Source organism: Siphateles boraxobius, unplaced genomic scaffold (assembly GCF_051911475.1).
Source record: "Siphateles boraxobius isolate OS27281-9 unplaced genomic scaffold, OSU_SipBor_1 5, whole genome shotgun sequence".
In the NCBI taxonomy this organism is placed as follows: domain Eukaryota; kingdom Metazoa; phylum Chordata; class Actinopteri; order Cypriniformes; family Leuciscidae; genus Siphateles; species Siphateles boraxobius.
In genome coordinates this window covers 13,990,895-14,012,143 of record NW_027509141.1, presented here as the reverse complement: position 1 = coordinate 14,012,143, position 21,249 = coordinate 13,990,895, and the positions used below count along the sequence as shown (strand labels likewise).

Below are 21,249 nucleotides of genomic sequence, written 5' to 3'. Positions count from 1 at the left end.
ATAGCCAGCTACTATTCATGCCGGTATGTTGACGGATTTCAGGTGTTGCGTGATATCTCTGCGCCCAAGTAGCAATGCTTCACCTGTGCTTCCCCCCCATATAGTCCCAAGTAATATCTGCCTGTGAAAATACTGACTCAGGCATGCATTTAACGTTAAATAATCTAAATGTTGATTTTCAAAAGTAGGTGTGCCAAGAAGGCTATTCGCTGTATTTTGGTTTCCACTTGTCAATAATTCAAATTCACACAATTCAAATTCAAATAATTTTGTCATATTATAAGCTCCATATGAACCCAGCCTTTATGAACCTCTATCTTTGATCATGTCTTTGCCTGTAGATTTAGATTTACTGCTTCAATAAACTTCTGCAAAAAGATTCTAAACACTACTAGAAACTTTGCTTATAATAGTGGAATAGTGCTTATAGAGTAGAATTGTCTTCCAGTCTTTCTCTCTGCGATTTGTTAATTGTTATTCTGAGATATAACTGACTGCTTGACCTTCATTCCATTGATAAGGTTTTGTCTACTCTTTGGCTTGCTTAGTTGGGGACACTTAATATTCAGCAATATTATTGATTTGGCTGAGCTGGGAGATGACATCAATGTTTTTTACAGAGCTGCTTTATAGCTGAATTGAACTCATTTCATATTTGATGAACTTTACACAGTCATTGAACTGAAATGAATGAACACCAAACTGGCCTCAGCTGATGAATGACACTACTTTCTTTTTAGACCTGCTTTACAGCAGAATTGAATTCTGTTTGTGTCATTGAATCATTATTTTTCTGTTTATCCATGTAAAGCTGCTTTGAAACAATCTGTAGACTTTTGTATAAGCACTATATGGGTGACTTGATTTGTCTAGAGTCAAATGCCTTATAAAAGTCTAAGAACAAAATAATGACACCTTCTTCAATAAAATCAGAATAATCCATAATATCCATCCAATACAAGATAAATATAATTTTAGATATGTGTCTACAATAAAACCTGATTGTGTTACTGAAATAATAAATTCCAGACAGGGTTTAAAACTTTTTGCAAATAGATAAGTTAACAATTTATTGTCAAAATTTTGTAGAAAGATGTGATGCCAATTTTCAATGTAAAGATTATTTACTATTTTACTACTACTATTATAAAAACATCGAAATAATAATAATAAAAAATATAGATTCTGGAAGTTTTTGAAAGAGGCTCTAATATTATGTTATGTTATATGTCTAACAGTAGTAAAACAAATAACTCTAGCAACTATATGGTATTATTTTGCCGATATTATAGCCTGACTCTTATTTTGAAATATTTCAGTGGTGTCGCCATATTTACATCGTTCTACTGCTACACATGTTAGCCCATCGACATTTATACTTTTACTCAGTTGAGGTTTTTCCCCTCTTCTCACCACATTTGCTCGATTAATTAATTGGGATAAATCGTTTATGATAGCGTCATGGTTTAGTGATGCGTTTGCCGTTTTTTAGCTGTTAAGTGTGTTAATAAGTGAGTAAGACATGAACAGAAGCAGCAGCAGCAGCAGTTTCAGACTCTTTAGATTTGCCCTTAGGACATGTTTGTCTCGACGCCTTTACGGAGACACATATCACCGATATTATTGCTCTGAATCTTCTACTACCAGTCAAAGCAGAGTGGTGCAGCTAAAGAGTAAACTGGCAAGTGGTCCCAGTTTTCAGGACTTCATCAAGATTTCTGACAAGAGCCATTATGCCTGCAATAAGGAATATGAGGAGTACTACATTACTGAAGACGAAACAGCACATTCACTGAAAGGTATGGATTTTTATTTATTTATTTTTTTACATTTTATAAATCGACAGATTTTACTATAGTGTATGATGGATAAACGATACAAAACCCATTTTTAGTTATTGTCTTATTTATGCTTTGCAATAGAAATAATTATTAGATTACAGCAATAAAAAGCCATCATGGTAGTATAGCCTACAGTAATAAAGTACTTGCAAATCATTTGCAAACTACTAGTTAATTAAAATTAAAGCTAATAGTTAATTCACAATTAATATATTGTCTCTACACTGTTAATATAGGTCCTAATCCTATTAATATGGCTATATATATATATATATATATATATATATATATATATATATATATATATATATATATATATATATTCAGTGCCATGCGAACAAGAGGTATTACATATTCACTTTATTACATTAACATTAGCTGCCAGGAAATGAAAGAAAAAATAAATAGAAAATATTTATAACGAAAGTAGAAATAAAAAATAGAAAAATTACATAAAATCCAGTGCTTTCAAAGCATTACATGTTTTCAGTGTTTTTTTGTTTGTTTGTTCCAAAAGATTTACATATACTTTAAAGTCATTTTAAAATGTGAAAATTTTGGTTTGCATTGAGCCCGCTTCTTTTTATGTATGGTATTTTCCTAATAAAATAATTAACTGTATTATATGTTGTTCTTTACATTCCAAATTCTCGGTATAAAAAAGCACATCAAATACACAAATTTATATCATACACTTCAGTTTTCCACTAATAAAGGTTTCTAAATCTTTCCAAAATAATCTTGAGTAGATACATTGAAAAACAGATGCAAAATAGGCCTAGTTTTTTTTTCTATTGCACAACATTCACAGGTATATGAAATATTAAGCTTAAATCTTTCCAAAACATGCTTAGCAGGATAAATTCTGTGAAGTATTTTGTAAGACACTTGTTATTAACACACAACTTATTTGGCAATTTCCATGCTTTGACCCAAGAGGTATTACCAAATAAAAAAGACCAAAAGAATCTTGCTGCAGGAAAAGACACAGAACAAAGAGCATTTCTTAAATCCTTATTGCTACATATTTTTGGTTTAAAACATTAATATTATCAATGAAAATGTTACAACAAAGATCATCTATGATGATTCCCACTGAATTAGTTTTTTAAGAGTAACATCACACTTGCGTAAAGAACAATAGCAAACTCTCTTGGTTATTAATAGGCTATTTAAAAATGTTGAGTTCTATTCATCATAACTGTAATTAACCAAATTATTATTGTTTAAATAGCTCATATGTAAAGAGTTAGATATTTTTTTATGCTCTGTTAACTTGACACTGAAAATGTAATTAAGTGCATTAAACCAACCTTCATTAGTTATTAATTGCGTTACTATTATGTGTTCCTAAAAAAAATAACATAGCCTGTAGGAGCCATTTATACATTCACCTTTTCTGGATCGGTTAATATTGCTATTACTTATTCTAGCCACTTGGTGGGGGTGTTGCACTTAGGGGTGCGCCGATCCGATACTCAGTATCATTATTGCTCCGATACTACCAATATTTGCCGGATCGGGTATCGCCAGACAAGAGCAGATCTGTAGATAAAGGTCTATGGTTTGCATAAAAGGACTTTAACGTGCTGGAGTTTCACATGTTACTTTCTACCGGGTAGGGTTGGGCGGTATTACGGTAATATCGTATACCGCGGGGTCTTAAAATAGCAACGGTATCAGTTTCAATACCGGCACTTATATATAATATATAAATATCATTTATTCAATGCCTAAAAATGCTTATGTAGTTGTCATCAAGTGACCGTGTTGAGGAGAAAGAGAGAGAGAGAAGGGAGAGGCGGTAAATACTGACGAGGCAATTTGTAAATGTTGCAATAAAAAAGGTGACCGCGAGGGATGGAAACACCTCTAACCTAATGTCGCGTCTCCGAAACAACCACCCACTCACTGCTGCGAGGATGCATTTTGCCCCGAGTTCATTAAATAAGCGCATTAGTTTATATTTGTTAAAATATTATAATGTTATTTTTTTTTATGTTGATAATGAAAACTCAACAGCAGGAGTAAGATGGGATGCATCGGGAGTCAGACATTGACCACTTAATTAAGTTTCATTTTACAAAAGGCCTTTCTTTAAAGTGAATTTCGTTTTGTATAAATTGTATCTTAATTTTAATAATTTTTTTATCAACCAATTACCTGGATTTAATAAATAAGAATCAAAAATAGCAGACAAAATAATCATGACATGATCGTGCACTGGCGCGCCGCGGTCACTTGCATTGAAATCTCATCATGAATTAACTGAAACTCAGTGTATGTCTCACAGACATGACAGATAGGCCTATATCTAAATAAAGCTTGAAATTTCATTAAACGAAACAATTCAGAACGAAAATAAATAGGCCACTCTCTGATTATTTAATCCATGATGTGCATTTCTCTCTATGCGCTTTCATACGGAAATGGCGATCATCAAATTCATTAAATGAAACTATTCAAAACGAAAAGAAATAGGCTAGCCAACTCTCTGATTATGTAATCCATGATGTGCATTTCTCTCTATCGTTCACTATGGAGATGGCGATTCGTCAATTTCTCTAAACGAAACAATTCAAAAGGAAAAGAAATATAGGCAGCATACTCTCTGATTAAAGTTGCAGTAGGGAGTTTTGAGAAAATGTTGACTTAGCCTGAAAATTTGAACAAGCACAACTTACAGGTCCAACCCCCTTGCTCTCTGCTGCGCTACAGCCCTCCCTCCACAGCTCCTCCCCCACAGCGGAGCCTGCCGTGAACGCGCAGGCTAGTAAACAGGACCACCGATGACGGCGGATTATAAACAGTTATGGAACATTCACTAATAGGGACGAAACATCAACAATATGCTTTACATTGACTATGGCCTGCCCATACTTTGACTACAAACTTGGTCCTCAAATCATTATGTATTTTGCAATACATGTAACTTTATAACGTTGCACTCTTTCTATAAGTTATAAATAGCTAGTAAGATAACGTTAAAGGATTAGTTCACTTTTAAAAAAACTTTTGCTGATAATTTACTCACCCCCAAGTCATCCAAGATGTCCATGTCTTTCTTTCTTCAGTCGAAAAGAAATGAAGGTTTTTGATGAAAACATTCCAGGCTTTTTCTCCATATAATGGACTTCAATAGGACACAAACGTTTCAAGGACCAAATGACAGTTTCAGTGCAGCTTCAAAGGGCTTTAAACGATACCAGACGATGTTTAAGGGCCTTATCTAGCGAAACGATTGGTCATTTCAAAAATAAATACAAAACTTTAAGTTTTTTATAAGCACAAATGCTCGCCTTGCTCTGTTCTGTGATGCACGTTAGTAATCCTGTTCGAACTCGTTCATCAAAATGAACAAATGTGACCCGTCACAGAAACCAGGGACACAAGTCGGCAGCACAACTTTCGAGCAAAATGAGAAAGAAGAGTTTTTTTTCAAAATTTGTGATTTTCAATTTTTTGGAGAATCTGTTAATTGAAATCACGAAGAAGCCTCTCCATGTTTGAGATAGCAGTATTGGTATATTTAAAAGCTTACATTTTGAGGTTGAAATCGGCTTGTTTTCGGAGATTCTAGTATGCAGTAGGGGCGTGGCGTGTCATTGTCTGTGTGTATTTCCATACTGAATAACCCGGCGCTTTTGCCCCCGCCCTCCAAGTCAACCACATGGCTACTTATTATGCTGTGCTCTGGCCAGCTCTCTCTGATATCAAAATTCAATGAAGATGGATGCCGCAAAGATTGTCGCAGACGAGATGAACCGTCTGGCAGTTACACCGAAAATGTTTTCGCCGCACTTCGTGGGCTCGGGAAACTGAACCGGAGGTATGGGCGCAGCGCGCTCGCCCTCAGTGCTTCAATACGGCGGCTCGGCTCGCTGACAGCGGTGGCTGGCTGTTTCATATGTGACGGAGAATCGAAATAGAGGATGCAGTTAAGACCTTTGCTGCTGCGATGAAGGCCTGCCGTGCGTGTTTCTGAAATGTAAGTTAAGCTTCATTTGCTCTTTAGTCGTTATTTAAGATGCTGAACCTGCTGATGATATAATGTGCTTGCGGACATTTCATTTGTGTGTGTATACGCACATAAGAAAGTGGTGTAAAGAGATTTGCAACAGTAATTTGAGGAGGTGAAATGTGATTATTTGGAAAATTGCAGAAATGACTGCTTAAAGAAAAATGCCAGCAGGCATTTGCCTCCTACATAAACTTTAATATTGATGACATTTTGGGCACACGAGCGTTGCGTACTATTTGCGCTATAGATATGTAGGCCTATGGCTTATTGGTCTTTGTTTGTTGTTGTTGGTTTTGCGTTATATGTATATGGCATATTGGTCTTTGTGTGTTGTTGCTGGTTTTGCGTTATACTGTATGTATATGGCATATTGGCCTTTGTGTGTTGTTGCTGGTTTTGCGTTATATGCAGGCTATATGGCATATTGGTCTTTGTGTGTTGTTGCTGGTTTTGCGTTATATGTATATGGCATATTGGTCTTTATGTGTTGTTGCTGGTTTCGCGTTATATGCAGGCTATATGGCATTATTGGTCTTTGTGTGTTGTTGCTGGTACGTTGCAAATAGAGGGGCAGCACAATTGTTTTTCGCCTAGTGCGGCAGAAGTGCACTCATTCGAAGTGTAAAAAAAGCTGTAAAGCACATGGAGGAGCTTTACAGGGGGTATGGCTTATCTAAATGAGATGTAAATGAGCCCTATTGTCACCCCCAGCAGCAGAGACCGGTGAGAACTGCACAATCTTTAGCTCGTTTTCTCCTCTTTGAGCTTTTTTAAGTGCCTACTTTAAAATGGCCACAACTTCTCCAAATATTATCAGATTTCCACATGTTACACATCGTTGGAAAGCTTGGATATTACACTCTCAGAATCTATGAATAACTCAAAATGCCCCAGAACCGACTTGTGTCCCTAGTTTCCGTGACTGGTCACAAATCTTTTTTCGAGTCATTTCGTTCGTTGAATGAACGAAATGACTCTGAAAAAGACTCGTTCAAAATGAACAAATCTTTTTTCAAGTCATTTCGTTCATTGAATGAACGAAATGACTAGAAAAAAGATTTGTTCATTTGGATGAACGAGTTCGAACAGGAGAGTCACGAACGACGGTACGCGCTCGCGCTGTGCAAGAGAGGCGTGATCAGCGCGTACACGATCGTGATTGACACTGCTAAGACATTCCTCCTGGCTCTGATTGGTTGTTTCTGACCGGGAGCGGTGTATTTCTGCAAATGGCAATAGGACCACAGGGAGGAGCCAGAGGAGCTTGATTTTTTCCACAGATTATCTGTCTCATATTCTACTGTCAGGACATAATGACAGTTTTAACAAATATTTGTTTACAAAAGTGACCTACTGGAGCTTTAATCCATGATGTGCATTTCTCTCTATAGGCGCGTTCACTACGGAGATATCAATCGTCAATTTCTTTAAACGAAACAATTCAAAAGGAAAAGAAATATAGGGAGCATACTCTCTGATTAATCCATGATTTCTCTCTATAGGCGCGTTCACTACGGAGATATTAATCGTCAATTTCTTTAAACGAAACAATTCAAAACGAAAAGAAAAAGGCTAGCCTATACCTTCTGATTATGTAATCCATGATTTGCATTTCTCTCTATATATGCGCGTTCACTAGGTGATGGTGATCGTCAACTTATTCTTTGCAGCACTGACAGAAAATTGTATTAATAAAAATCAAGGGACGCGTGTCACCGGATTTACAAATGCACTTCTAGCTTGTTGCTTGTTAATTTAATTTAAATTAATTAATACAATGAATACTTTAATTGTCATAATTAAAATAATTCAATATTATTAAGTGTCCCATTTTTGCTCATTTATAAATAGTATTTATATCTACCACCCCCTCAGCACCTGGGTTAAAAAATTATTTGGCGCCACCATATTATAACGGCCCACATATTAAAAATAGTCGAGCCTAAATAGGGCTCCGGCTGATAATTACATTTAATGCAGTCAGCCGGGATCAGACACAACGTACACGGGTTGGCCTTGATTTATTTTTTTTGCCCTGTTAAAAGGCTCAAATTAATAAATAAAGAAATAAAGAAATATATGCATATCTTACTTTTGTGCTTTGAACTTTTCAATGCGAAGTGCTGCGCGCCATGACTCCATGTTGCTTCGAGCGCATCATTCTGCGCACGGGATGCACATAAGGTTTCGTGCCGCTCTGAATTGGAGCCTTGGATATTACAATACTTTTGCGCAATGGCAGTTTATTGATAGCCTTAGTAGTTCTATCCAATCTATCATATGTTGCTGCTTCATTAAAAAGTTGCGCTTAAAATTTTTAAATAAATGTCTTTTAATTATATAGAATAAATGTTGTCTGTATTGTTTTACAAAGTAAGGAAAATAAGTTAAGTCAAGCTTTGATGCCTTTAACAAAATAATAATCACAGTCTCTTCCCCACAGTGAGGCATACAGATGCAGTTTATTAGGTAATTTGGGACTGTTTTTTTAATTATTATTTTAGTATTGTATTGGATCGGTATCTACCAATACTGAGTCCCAGGTATCGGAATCGGTATCAGAGGCAAAAAAGGCGGATCGTGCCACCCCCAGTTGCACTGTGTGTGACACGTCACTGGGAGTTAGGTATATTTACAGGTGTGGCAATCAGTTAGGAGAAAGTGTGGATGGCGGGGAACACACGGTTCTTACCGTAGCCGTGAGCACCCACTTTACCAACAGCATGACAGCACTTTATACCTTAGCACTGGGTGATGTCATGATGTGGGTTTTGTGTCTTGTCTTTTCATGTTCAGTGATTCCCTGACCTGTCTTTTACTTCTCCCAGGTGTTTCTCGTTATTCCCGACGCCCCCTTGTTAGCTCGTTTGTCCTTGATTATTTAAGCCCTTTGTTCCTGCCCTGTCTTCGTGAGTTGTTGAATGTTTGATGTCAACGTTGGTCGCTTCTGATTCTGAGTCATGTATTCCAGTCTGAGTCTTTGTCTAAGTTTGTAGTTTGTCTAAATAAAGCCTGTACACTGCGTTTGGATCCAGCCTCCTTCCCGTGCTTCTACCGCACCACATTACCAGCGTCACAGAACAACTCACCACGAAATGGATCCAGCAGTTGTCAGCAACCGGTCTCTGGGAGAATACCTGTCAACTTTAATGCAAGAGGGCCAGTCCGTCCAAAGGTACGCGAAGGATTTTCTGTCCATTTGCCATCTGGGAGCGCTAGATGATATCCAGCTCATGGGCCTGTTTTGGAACGGGCTGGATTATGAGATCGCCCGATGGATGCCGCGGGACCTTACCAACTGGACTCTTGACCGGTATATCGCTCAGGCTTATTCCTTGGAAGACCTCTTCTCCATTACAGGCTTGTTCTACTCGACACCTCCCGAGTTCACATTACCCGCGACGCCCTCGTCGTCGTCTTCGCCGCTGGTCCGGTCCAGCCCTGCCGAGCCCGCTCTTCACTGCAGCGCCGACGAACTCACTCTTCACTGCAGCCCTGACGAACCCGAGCTCCTCGTCAGCCGCGACGAGCCGGTCCTTCACGTCAGCATCGAGGAACCCGAGCTTCACGTTAGCCCCGACGAGCATGCCTTTCACGTGAGCCCCGACGAGCATGCATTTCACGTGAGCCCTGACGAGCCTGCACCTCGCGACAGTCCAACCGAGCCCGCGCTCCACGTCAGCCCTGACGAACCCGAGCTTCGCGTCAGCCTTGACGGACCTGAGTTTAACGTCTGCCTTGACGAACCTGAGCTTCACGTGAGCCCAGACGAGCCCGCACTTCTCGTCTGCCCCGCCGAGTCTGCGCCTCATGTGACCCCTGCCGAATCCAGTGAGTCAAATGCCGAGTCAAGTGAATCCAGTGAGTCGAGTGCATCGTTCAGTACATCAAGTGCATCGTCAAGTGCATTGTCCAGTGAGTCAAGTGCATCGTCAAGTGAGTCTACTGAGTCAAGTGAGTCTACTGAGTCAAGTGAGTCTACCGAGTCAAGTGAGTCTACCGAGTCAAGTGAGTCTACCGAGTCAAGTGAGTCTACCGAGTCAAGCCCAGTGAAGCGTCGTCGCAGCAGGAGAAGGAGGACTCGCTCGGCTACTCAGGCTCCAGTGAGCGTACCCAGACTTCTCGCCCTGCCGGCCCCGCCTCTGCGCCTCGCCCTGCCTGCGCCCTTTAATCTCCGGGAGGCCTTTCCTAAACCCGTGGATTTCCCCAAGTATTTTTTGGGGGGGGGCCAAGGGTCCGGTGAGGAGACCATGAAGGCTGCGCCGCCATGGTCGTCTGCAGGGGCTTCACCACCCTGGCCTTCGCCTCATCCTGCTCCGCCCTGGGCTTCGCCTCATCCTGCTCCGCCCTGGGCTTCGCCTCATCCTGCTCCGCCCTGGCCTCCGCTTCGTCTTGCTCCGCCCTGGCCTCCGCTTCGTCTTGCTCCGCCCTGGCCTCCGCTTCGTCTTGCTCCGCCCTGGCCTCCGCTTCGTCTTGCTCCGCCCTGGCCTCCGCCTCGTCTTGCTCCGCCCTGGCCGCCTGTTCAGTCAGGTTCGCCCACGCTCCACGGCCAAGGCCCGCCTTGTCTATGCCCAGGGTCCGTTCCCCTGCATGGGCCTGGCCCTCCATCTCTCCCCCAAGACCGCCTGTGCTTCACCGCCCTCCTGAACTTTATTGTTTTTTTTTTGTTTTGTTGGGCGTCAGGAGCCGCCCTTAAGGGGGGGGGGGTTATGTCATGATGTGGGTTTTGTGTCTTGTCTTTTCATGTTCAGTGATTCTCTGCCCTTTCTTTTTAGGGCTGTCACTTTACGTTCGAAAATCGATTGCACAATCGATCGGACCAACCAACACAAGTTTCGAAAACGAAAATAGGGAATCGATTTTAACTGCCTTTTTTTTTTTTTGACCAAAAATGTGTTTTAGTGTGACAGATCAATACAGTGCACAGAACATGTAGGATGTTGGGAAATAACAATGTCTTTTCTGTTAACCAAATGCTTTTTAATATTCGCTATTGCTTCAGTGCAAGTGAACAAGCGCGTTGTTACCGTTACTTGTTGCTTAGTGACGTGTGTGTTTTCAAGCAAGCCAGAAATGCGCAGATTCTGCGCAACACGCTGAATTTAATATATCATGAGGACTCACGAGTTGCGTATTTGCGCTAAATCCACGCAGATTTGGCTTACACGAACTTCCCCAGCAAAGTGAGTAAACATAGAAACACGCAAAATTGGCTCGTGATATGACAGCGTTACCCGCCAAAGTTCATTTTTATCCGAATTTGGCGTGTGTCCATTTCAATCCTTGAATGTTGCACTCCTGTTTGTCACCTTGCAAAAAACTTCACGCCATTAAATCATCAGAAATATTGCTGACTTGTGCGCGTCTCAAGCGCCCTCCTTACGTTCGTCCTAATGCCTGTTAGTTGTCCGTGGATTTGTCAATATTTGCTGTTGAAAATGGAAACGTCTTTAGACATGGAAAAATCGATTTTACAATCGATTCAATGAACACATATGTCTCAAAAATCGAACAGGATTTTTTCACAAAAGTGACAGCCCTATTTCTTTTACTTCTCCCAGGTGTTTCTCGTTATTCCCGACGCCCCCTTGTTAGCTCGTTTGTCCTTGATTATTTAAGCCCTGTGTTCCTGCCCTGTCTTTGTGAGTTGTTGAATGTTTGATGTCAACGTTGGTCGCTTCTGATTCTGAGTCCTGTATTCCAGTCTGAGTCTTTGTCTAAGTTTGTAGTTTGTCTAAATAAAGCCTGTACACTGCGTTTGGATCCAGCCTCCTTCCCGTGCTTCTACCGCACCACATTACCAGCGTCACAGGTGAAGGTCATGTAAATTATTCTTTTTACCTAAATAATAAACGGGAACAACACCCAAAGAGAGCTAATGTTTGGACTCATGATTTTTCTGCTACGCGTTGAGAACACCATGCCATCTACGCCGAGGCTTATAGGATAGCCTCTACATAGCCTATAAAAAAAAAGTATATATATATGTATAACAAATTATATTCTCACTCAAGGCTGTTGAATGTTTGTTTTTGATTGGTTGACAAACGTTCTAAGGTGTGCAATTATTTTCAAGTCATGGGTCTCAAACTCGCGACCCGGGGGATGATACTTTGTGGCCCCCTACTTGACATCAAAGTTTAGTGTTAGTGTGCTTCTGAAATGCACCTTTTTGCTGAGTTGTTGCGTGTGCCCCGCTTGCCCCGCTTTTTAAAAAAAAATTGTTATCACTTATGGGCCACCATAGTCTCGTGACAGCTTCCGGCGGTGTTTCCGGCATGGTCAGACCACCGCTCAGGAGATATTCCGTCAGCTGTGTGGAGGATGCCGGTTTGCCATGGAAGAGGTTTGCTGGAATAATAACCGACGGAGCGCCATCAAGAAAGTAAAAATGGACTGGTGGCACTTGTTCAAAAAAAACTGGAGGTGAAGAATGTGGAGGAGGCCATTGCTCTGCACTGCATTATCCATCAGCAGGCCCTTTGCGGCAAAAGCCTGAGGTTTGACAATGCGATGTCAGTTGTTGTGAAATGCATCAACCATATCAGATCTAGGGGCTTAAAGCATGGGCAGTTCTACGCCTTTTTGGAGGAAATAGAGTCAGAATATGAGGATGTGCTCTACTTCACCGAGGTACGTTGGCTCAGAGGGGAAACGTCTTGAAGAGGTTTTTTGAGTTGAGAGCAGAAGTGAAAGCCTTCATGGAGAAGGATGGCTGTTTCTGTGTTAAGTGATCCCAAATGGCTCATGGACTTGGCTTTTCTTGTTGACTTCACACAGGAGCTGAATGTACTGAACAAGAAGTTACAAGACCAGGGGCAGTTTTTCAGTGCTGCCTATGACAATGCGAGGGCATTCTTCACAAAACTTGTGTTATGAAAAGCCCAGCTCTCTCAGACAAACCTCTGCAATTTCCTAGCATGCAAGGCACTCATGAATGTGGGCACACCATTCAGTGGTGAGAAGTATGCCGGTGCCATTATGAAGCTGCAGGAAGAATTTGATTGTAGGTTTGCAGACTTCAAGACACACAAAGCCACTTTTCAAATTTTTGCTGACCTCCTTTGATGCGCAAGATACTCCTCCTGTACTTCAAATGTATCTCATTTACCAGCAGTGCAATTCTGAACTCAAAGGCAAGTTCAGGGAGGTGAGTGGAAACGCAGACAAGCTCGGACAATTTTTGAGAGAATTGCCACCCACCTTCCCTCAGCTCTCCAGGATGTTCAAGCGGACCATGTGCCTTTTTGGGAGCACATATCTATGTGAAAAGCTCTTCTCCACCATGAACTTCAATAAGTCAAAGTACAGGTCCAGACTTACTGATGAGCATCTTCAAGCCATACTGAGGGTTTCAACTATTTCCTCCCTCAAGCCAAATGCGATGCGATGCGAGAGGAAGCGCTGCCAGGTTTCTGGCAGCAATGAGTACGCAAGAGAAGCCTATGTTCTGAAGAACGGATCATGTTCAGAATGACAGTTCACGAAGAACCGTTCATGTTCAGAAAGGAATCTTCAAATTCAGAGGAACAGTTCATGTTCAAAAGAAACATTCATGTTGAAGAACTGTTAATAATAAAGATTGAGAAGATTGGATCAGTTGTCCTCCTTTTTTTGGAATACTTGAAACACTTTTTTTGTGGAATACTTGATGCGGCCCAGCCTGACCCAGACTCTACCTCCAGCGGCCCCTGAAGTGGTTTCAATTGTTCTGAAAAATAACTTTGCAGAGATCTTTGATGCCAGAAATAATTAGACTTTATTTTTGAACGCAGTTACGTTCCATAGAACGGCGCTCTAGCGCTCTGGCCCTCTGGCCTTCCAGCGCGCTCCCAAGTATTTTTTGGTTCAGAGTTATATACATACATCTTCTTCCAAAGAAGGTAACACACCCTATAGATAGTTTTGGGTAAAGGTCTTTTACCATGTGACTTCTCAGAATAGAATTTTCTGCAGCAAACATTCCATTCTAGGTCTTTCACATACACAGAGGAAATCCAAAGTCACAGACAGAAGAAATAATTGTGTCCAAATACACAGCAAAATTACTTGTTTTTCTAAATAATAAAAGTTATACTATTGAAAGTTTTCTTGCGGTGTAGATATCCTCTAGGGTCTGGCTCATCAATCATCATCTTCGTCCTCAATTCCTCATTTACTGGAATCAACATCCAGGGTTTGTAAATATCAATTTGGTCCCCTCTCAATTTAGTTTTCATTATCTTTTTTCCGCATTTCCATTCGTTTAACCGTGGTTTTCCATCTAGGGATCTTAATATACAAACTACACAACAGAATAATAACCCACTTTCAATATTGCATCTCCAAAAAATATCCCTAATTGAGCAAACCTTAATTTTCCAAAATTATTTTTATTACGTTTTCCTTAACTTCTGCTCTTAAGTTTTTCTTGACTCAATCGTAATCGCTAAATATTCCTCCTGCGAAATATTATTTAGTAAAAAGACAACACTGATCACCAAACATAAGTCATTATACTTTTTTCACATAATTGTTTTTCTCCTAATGCAGACAAAGCATTATAATAAATCTTCTGCTTATTATAGTAGTCTAATTGATTTATTATGCAATTTTGTTCTACTTGATCCATATGACTATTAATTCAAAATATGGCTGGGTGGCTCTATCATTTTTATCGCTTTCTATGAAAGAATATCAATTCTTAAATTCAATGAATCCATCTTTTAGTCAGTCAATTTTAGTGAACAGAACACTTTACACCTATCTAATAAATTGCAATACATTTCAATTACTGTCTATTTTATTACCAAATTTAAACAATAAATACCATTTTGACTTTTTTTAATCTCACGTGTTGCTTCTCATTCTCATTGTAGCTCCTCAGTTTAAGACTAAACTTAATACATTTTCTTCGTTTCTACTAATTTCTAAATAAACTATCATGAATAAACGAATTATGTCTCATGTAATCACTCTAACTAAGAACGCTTCAGAGCAATGTTACATTTATCTCATAAAAGTCATTCAATAAACTCATTAGACAATTAGAAAAATAACTCTAGAGAACAACTTTTTGCACTCTTACATATTCCTTATATGTACATTTCTTTTTCTTTATATCTAACAATCTAAAAGTTTTTCTATCAACCATTTAAACCATTAGCATTATAACTTAATCATTATTAAAACTTCCTTGTGTTCGTATGCAACTTTTTTTCAATCTTCAATACTTCTGTTTAGTTGACATATAATCTGACTTTATTTCTGATAGACTTTCAATCCAAGGATTACTTCTCTGTTAGAAATTTAATTCTGGTTCCTGGTCCGCCTCTGCTGATTTCATTGCTTTTACCCATCTATATCATGTCCACATAATCCATTACCAAGTGATTTAATAGTTCTTCTGTTATACTGATATATGACCTATTTTTGTCGTTGTTCTTTTCTTAACTTTGTTTTTGCCACAAATTTGAGAAAACTTTGCAAAAACGCCTTTTAATTTGTTTACCTTACTACCTTACTCCCCCCTTTGTGCACTGGTTTAATACCATTGCACATCTGGATTGAGAATATTCAAAAGTCTTCATTAGTTCAACAATCTGTCCTTCATGTGAATGCCAAATATCTATTTTTGACCCCCCTCCGGTGCCATTTAGATTGTTCACAAGGGCCTGTTTGTTATTGGATTTCAATAACTTCCTCTAAGTCTATAAACTTTCTATCGAGCACTACTTGATATAATTTTAACTAATCAATTGCATATTGAATCAAATTGTATTATTATCAATTAAAATAAAAATTTAATATTTGTTAATACTTGCTTTAATTTCAACTGTAGCCTTATATTAATTAAGTATACCCTTGTATTGACAAGTTTCATCTGAGTATAAGATTTATTTTAAAAGTTCTTTTTAGTTCTAATTTTTTCCTTCATGAATTGTCTTAATTCCCACTGTACTATATCAATTTCTTACATTAACTGTTAACATTATTTTAGTTTCTTTTCTTAATTTTTCATTATCATTGTTTTCTACGTTGCTTTAATATATTTTTCTCTTCAATCATTTTTATTATGGTGGGGTTATTATTAAATTGCTACTGAATCTATTCAAGGGCTGAACATTCAATCATAGGAAAGTTGGTTGATGTTGACTATAATTGTTTGAGGAAGTTTTCATCTCTGTTGAGTCTCTCTTCTTTGCACAGTTCCTCTCATTACTGTGTTTCTGGTCAAGTTTGTCTTCTTTTTCCATTCATGATTTGATCATTCTGTTAGTCTTGTCATCTTTACATCTTTCACCAGGGTGACTCTTGAGTCGTTCGTTGCAATGGACTATTTTTTTCATTGTCAGCATGTCCTTGATCCCTCACTTCAGTTGTGGGGGGTTGCTGAAGTTAGTTGGTTGATTTTAAGTTGAGAGACATGGACTCAAATGTCACTCACTCTGTTGATCACTTCTTCTGAAATTACAAAGCACAGTTACTGGTTCTTTTTATTAGACTTGTTCCAGAATCCTTCCTGGAATTGAGCTGCTGCTATCTGTAAATTAAAGCTTAATTATTTTTGTTAGTGAAAACAACATGTGATTTCAATCATCTGCTCATCTGGCCCGTTGTCCTTCTCGATGTTACCTGTAGAAAGGTCATGTGGGCTGAGTGGTGTCCTTTCTGTTTTCATTAACAGCAGGACTTTAATCCATATATTCCTATTTGTTTTTCATAAATTTGACTTTTCATCATTATTTGCAACTTTTTGCATTTTACTCACAATAAATTTCAAATGTACTCTTATAATTAGTCAATTCAACTCAGTTATCTCTTTGTCTTGAGTTCCACTATTAGCACATTATTTATTAGGCATCTTGGACAATACTCAACCCACTTTGACAAAAGTTACAAGACAATATTTCATACTTTTGACAAAGATCAATTCCATCATGATATGCTGAGAAGAAAGGCAGACGTGTTATGCTGCAAAGAAAGACGGATATGTTATGCGCTGCGCAAATGTGGCACTGTTTTTTCTATTTTTATTTTTCTCTTTTCATTCTTTGTTTTTTCATATTGTTACTTCAGGTCCTGACCAGGAAATTTAACCAAATCCATCCATTGTCATAATTATATTGGGCAGAATTTGCCCTGTGGGTCCACATGTTAAATTTTAAATACAGCTGTATTGGCAAAATAATTGATTTGCCTAAGTGTTTCTTCAAACACCATCTCTCACTCATTCACATTCAGTTTCTCTCTCACACACACTGGCCAGCATACATTCTTGCAGGTTGTGCTCTAAATGTGGCATCCTATAATTTTAGCCACAAGGTCTGATCAGGTCAACACAACTATGTCAAACACTACTGCGAAGTGTCAATGATCATAAAGTTTAGTCTAACACCGTTGTTATAATCCTTTTTTTTTCTTTTTACAAATTCTAATAGACTTAAGTATTTAAGAATAATAGGCCTGCCAATTGTAATTTTTCAAATACATTTTGTCATTTGTTTTTCTGATTTTTCCTATTCTTTTTTGTTTTTGCTCATGAGCTGCTTTATGAAATAAATTGGAGATCTCTGCATAATCTTGGATCCATGGCCAACAACATTTCCATCTCATTATCCCAGTTTTGACAGCATTTTTTGCGATTTCATAATTTTGGACTTTTGGAATAATTTTTTCTCCAATCTATATCTCTAAAAACTTACCAAAACAAAATGGAGTGACCAGTATCATTGTTTTGCAAACAATAATAATAATCTTTGACATTTTGTGTCTATCTTTTTCTTTGCTACAGAATAATTTTTCTCATGCTTTTAGCCCTATAATCGTTTCATATAATAGCCCTCACTATACCAAATCCAGCCTCAGTTTGAACTATTTAGTGAGTTGAGCACCCACTTGTCTCTTTCAGTGTATTTTCTTTCTTTTTTTATATGGCTGGACTTGAACCTATACTGAAAAAGCAGAGAGGGTTAGTTTAGCAGAGAATATAAAGAATTGCTTATGAGACCAGTGAATAATCAGAATGAATAAAGTTAATCTAATAATTAACTAAATTTGAAGCAGTCTCCATTAGGGCTGCACGTTTTCAAGTTTTTCATTAACTGTTAACCGAGGCCCTTAGCGGTTAATACTCGGTTAACCATAGTCTACGCGCCGCAACCCCGAGATACAGACACACGAGAAAGGGGTAGTTCATTTTTAACACCTTTAATAACTGCACAAAACATCTTTAACTTTTAGGTGGCAAAATATTGTTTTAGGCTACCTAATTCTGTGAATTACACTACACAAACCAAAAGTACTACTGCCGAATGAAGAAGGGTCAGTTCTCCCCAGAACATAAAATATTCATTTTATTTTATTTTTCGTGTTCGCATTTATATGGAACAAACAATTGGACGTGGCAGTTCTGGAAGCGGCACTAAAACTTTCACAGAGACCTCAAACAGAATGCACAAAGCCTTTCTTTAAAGTGAATTTCGTTTTTTATTAATTGTATCTTAATTTTAATCAATGTTTCATCCACCAATTACCTGTAAATAAGTAAATATAGCAGACATTAGATAATACGGAGCCGCCGGCGCGTGAACTGGAGTTCATCTCATAAACGAATTCCGAAACTCAGCGTAGGCTATAAGGTAGCCTAGTTGTCTCACAGACCTGATAAATAAATCTATATTGAAATGTCTACTTTTAAACACAACAATTCAAAACGAAAGAAAACAGACTGCTCTCTGCTTATGTAATCCGTATGAAAAGTGCATTCCTCTCTGGCGCGTTCACTGCAAAGATCGCGAATCAGCATTGTCAACTTCATCTTTCCAGCTGAGTGAGCCTGGAAACAATTAAAATGTCTCCTTGCTATATTTGACATATTCATAATCATTACTTTTGCCTGTTCTTTTTGACAGCTTTTAGGTTATTGGCAGCGCAACCCAGGCTACATTACATGATCGCATCAGCACCGAAAACATGGAGATGGAGATTTTTTTAAAATAATCGCACAACCTATTTGATATTCCAATTAAATAGGCTACTCATCCCAACCAACTATTAAAAAAATGTTTACTTGTAAGCGGTCTTTTTACATGTTAGTTTTTTTCTGTGAGCGGGAATTGAAAACCAGGAGTGGACTGTTAGCGAAGTGATCACATTTGATCACTGGCTTTGATCACATCCCCCTCAGCAAGGTGAATACACCTCGTCTTTCCTTAATTTAAGACCTATTCAAACTAAAATTAAGACATTACACTATTTTAGAAATGAAAGCCTATTTACGGCCTTAAAATTATGAAAAGTGAACTTCTTGTGGACAATTCAAATGTCTGGGAGCGCTCTGGCAGTGCAAAAATGTATTACAACTAAATTCAATGCACGCCATTGACGCCACTTAACCGAGCAAAATGTTTCACTCGGTTACGCAATTTTTACTGGTTAATCGGTTAATTGGTTAACCATGGACACCTCTAGTCTCTATAGAGCGATCATTGAAGTTGCCACACCTGTGTTGCCAGTAAGGGAAGGATGTCGGTCAGTTTGACTGTTTTTAGATTATCAGTCTGTTAAAGATTCATGGCTGTCGCTCTGCATGTGTCGTCAGCCTGTCACTCAAAGGCTTGGTGTAGTAGACTGTATATTGGCTCTGTTGTTTCTCTGCCTCTTCTGAGTTTGGGCTTTTGATAGATTTTTCCACAGCTTTGCATCTCAGGATTTTCCTCTTGTCCTCAGGAAAAAGTCTCCAGTAAAATAGTGAAAGTTTCACCTTTTCCAGCATTAAATCAGTCTTTCTCCATGCTGAGTTTTCCAGAGAGTGGTCATCTTCAGAAGGGGAGCTGAAAGCCCCTCACCCTCTCTTCTTCTTCTCTCTGCAGTCGTCTTTGACCTTTCACCTCTTCCATTCGACACTGAAGCCATCTGAAACTTGAACACTCAGAGAGCTGCATAGATCAAATTAATCTTTATAAATATTTGTTCCTGAGCTATTAGCTTTTATTATCTAAATCCCACTTTTTAACCGTCTTTTTCCTAGTTCTTTTATACTATATAATAATCACTGGTTGACAACAGCAGTTCTCCCATTCTGTTTTTAGTAAAGCAAGTTCTTCGTTGCAGGAAAAAGCAAGCTATTTCTTCATTGCAATATCAGCAATAATCTAACTTTTGACTATCTGAGTATAATACAATTAAATAATTTTCCCTATCATAAAATCAGACATCAATCTTTCTCCTATATTTGCATGCTGTGCTCAAAATAACTCCATGGTTAATCAACTTTTCCTCACCCATTTCCAATTCACATTACCACAATTCTAAGATTGCTGTAAATTATTTATGACTGTTTGTCACTCAATCTTGTTCACTTTTAGCACACTGCACAAGTTATTTTTTCCTTAGCACAAACTTAACTATCTACAATGGAATCATTTTTTTCTCACTTTGTCTTCAGGGATAATGAGATAAAAATTTTAGACGTCTTCAGATATAAGATGTTAAGCATGTGCATTCTTATTTATTTTTATCTATTAATATATATCAGTCCATTTATTAATATATATGTATATATATATATATATATATTATACTTTAACTTATTTCATACTACAATAATCTGCAAGATTAATATCTTGAAACAATTCTTTTCTTTTACTATTTCCTTTATTTTACTACCCATCATTTATACAGTACTTGTCCCTCAAGCTCATTCACACATTCCTTGTCCCCTATTTTTAACCACAGGCACAGTCAAGCAGACACACAGGATCCCACATACACACACAAGCTATACTCTACTCACAGTTTTACTCACTGTCTTTATAATCAATACATTATAAGATTCACTGATACACTTCCCCAACACAGTGATAAAATAACTTTAAAACTATCGCAGACCTCTGCGATTCAATTTAGCTTACCTGAGCAGTCCATTGTCATTCCTATAACAATGCGGTAACCATAAGCTAAACTTATCTGTGCGCATGCTATCTTATTATCCTTAATAAGAAACACAGATAAAATACCTCATAACCTTATCAGTATCGTTATCCTTAACGAGCAGAAAATGATTAGCCTTAATCATTAATGATATTCTTATCATTACACTTGTCATCCTTGACAAGAAAAAACAATAACTGCTATCCTTAACAGTAAACATAAAAAAAAACTGATTAACCGTAACCAGTACACTTGTTAAACTTAACAAGCAAACATCTCAAATCCTTACATACGTATGACAAAACCTTTAGCGGCAAATCAGCAGTACCAATATTCATACAAACTGCACCAGGTTATATAAACACAGGCAAACACTAACGGGAGCTCCACCGCGCTATAACACATTACTTGATATCGTCAACAACAATAGACACTTATTTCTAGAATCGAAGATCCCCTTTTCAATTTTTTAGT

General features: G+C 38.2%; 1 protein-coding gene across 2 annotated transcripts in view; it reads left to right on the top strand.

Moving 5' to 3' along the window:
- The first annotated feature begins 1,317 nt into the window (after positions 1 to 1,317).
- cdk5rap1 (CDK5 regulatory subunit associated protein 1) overlaps positions 1,318 to 21,249 on the top strand; it is a 250,271-nt gene continuing 230,339 nt past the window's right edge. Inside the window, exon 1 of one of the 2 annotated variants that reach the window (XM_077202895.1) lies at positions 1,318 to 1,799. In XM_077202895.1, the coding sequence (XP_077059010.1) occupies positions 1,523 to 1,799 (277 nt within the window). In that variant the 5' untranslated portion in view covers positions 1,318 to 1,522. The remainder of the gene's footprint in view (positions 1,800 to 21,249) is intronic. The other variant, XM_077202896.1, reaches the window with a different exon arrangement.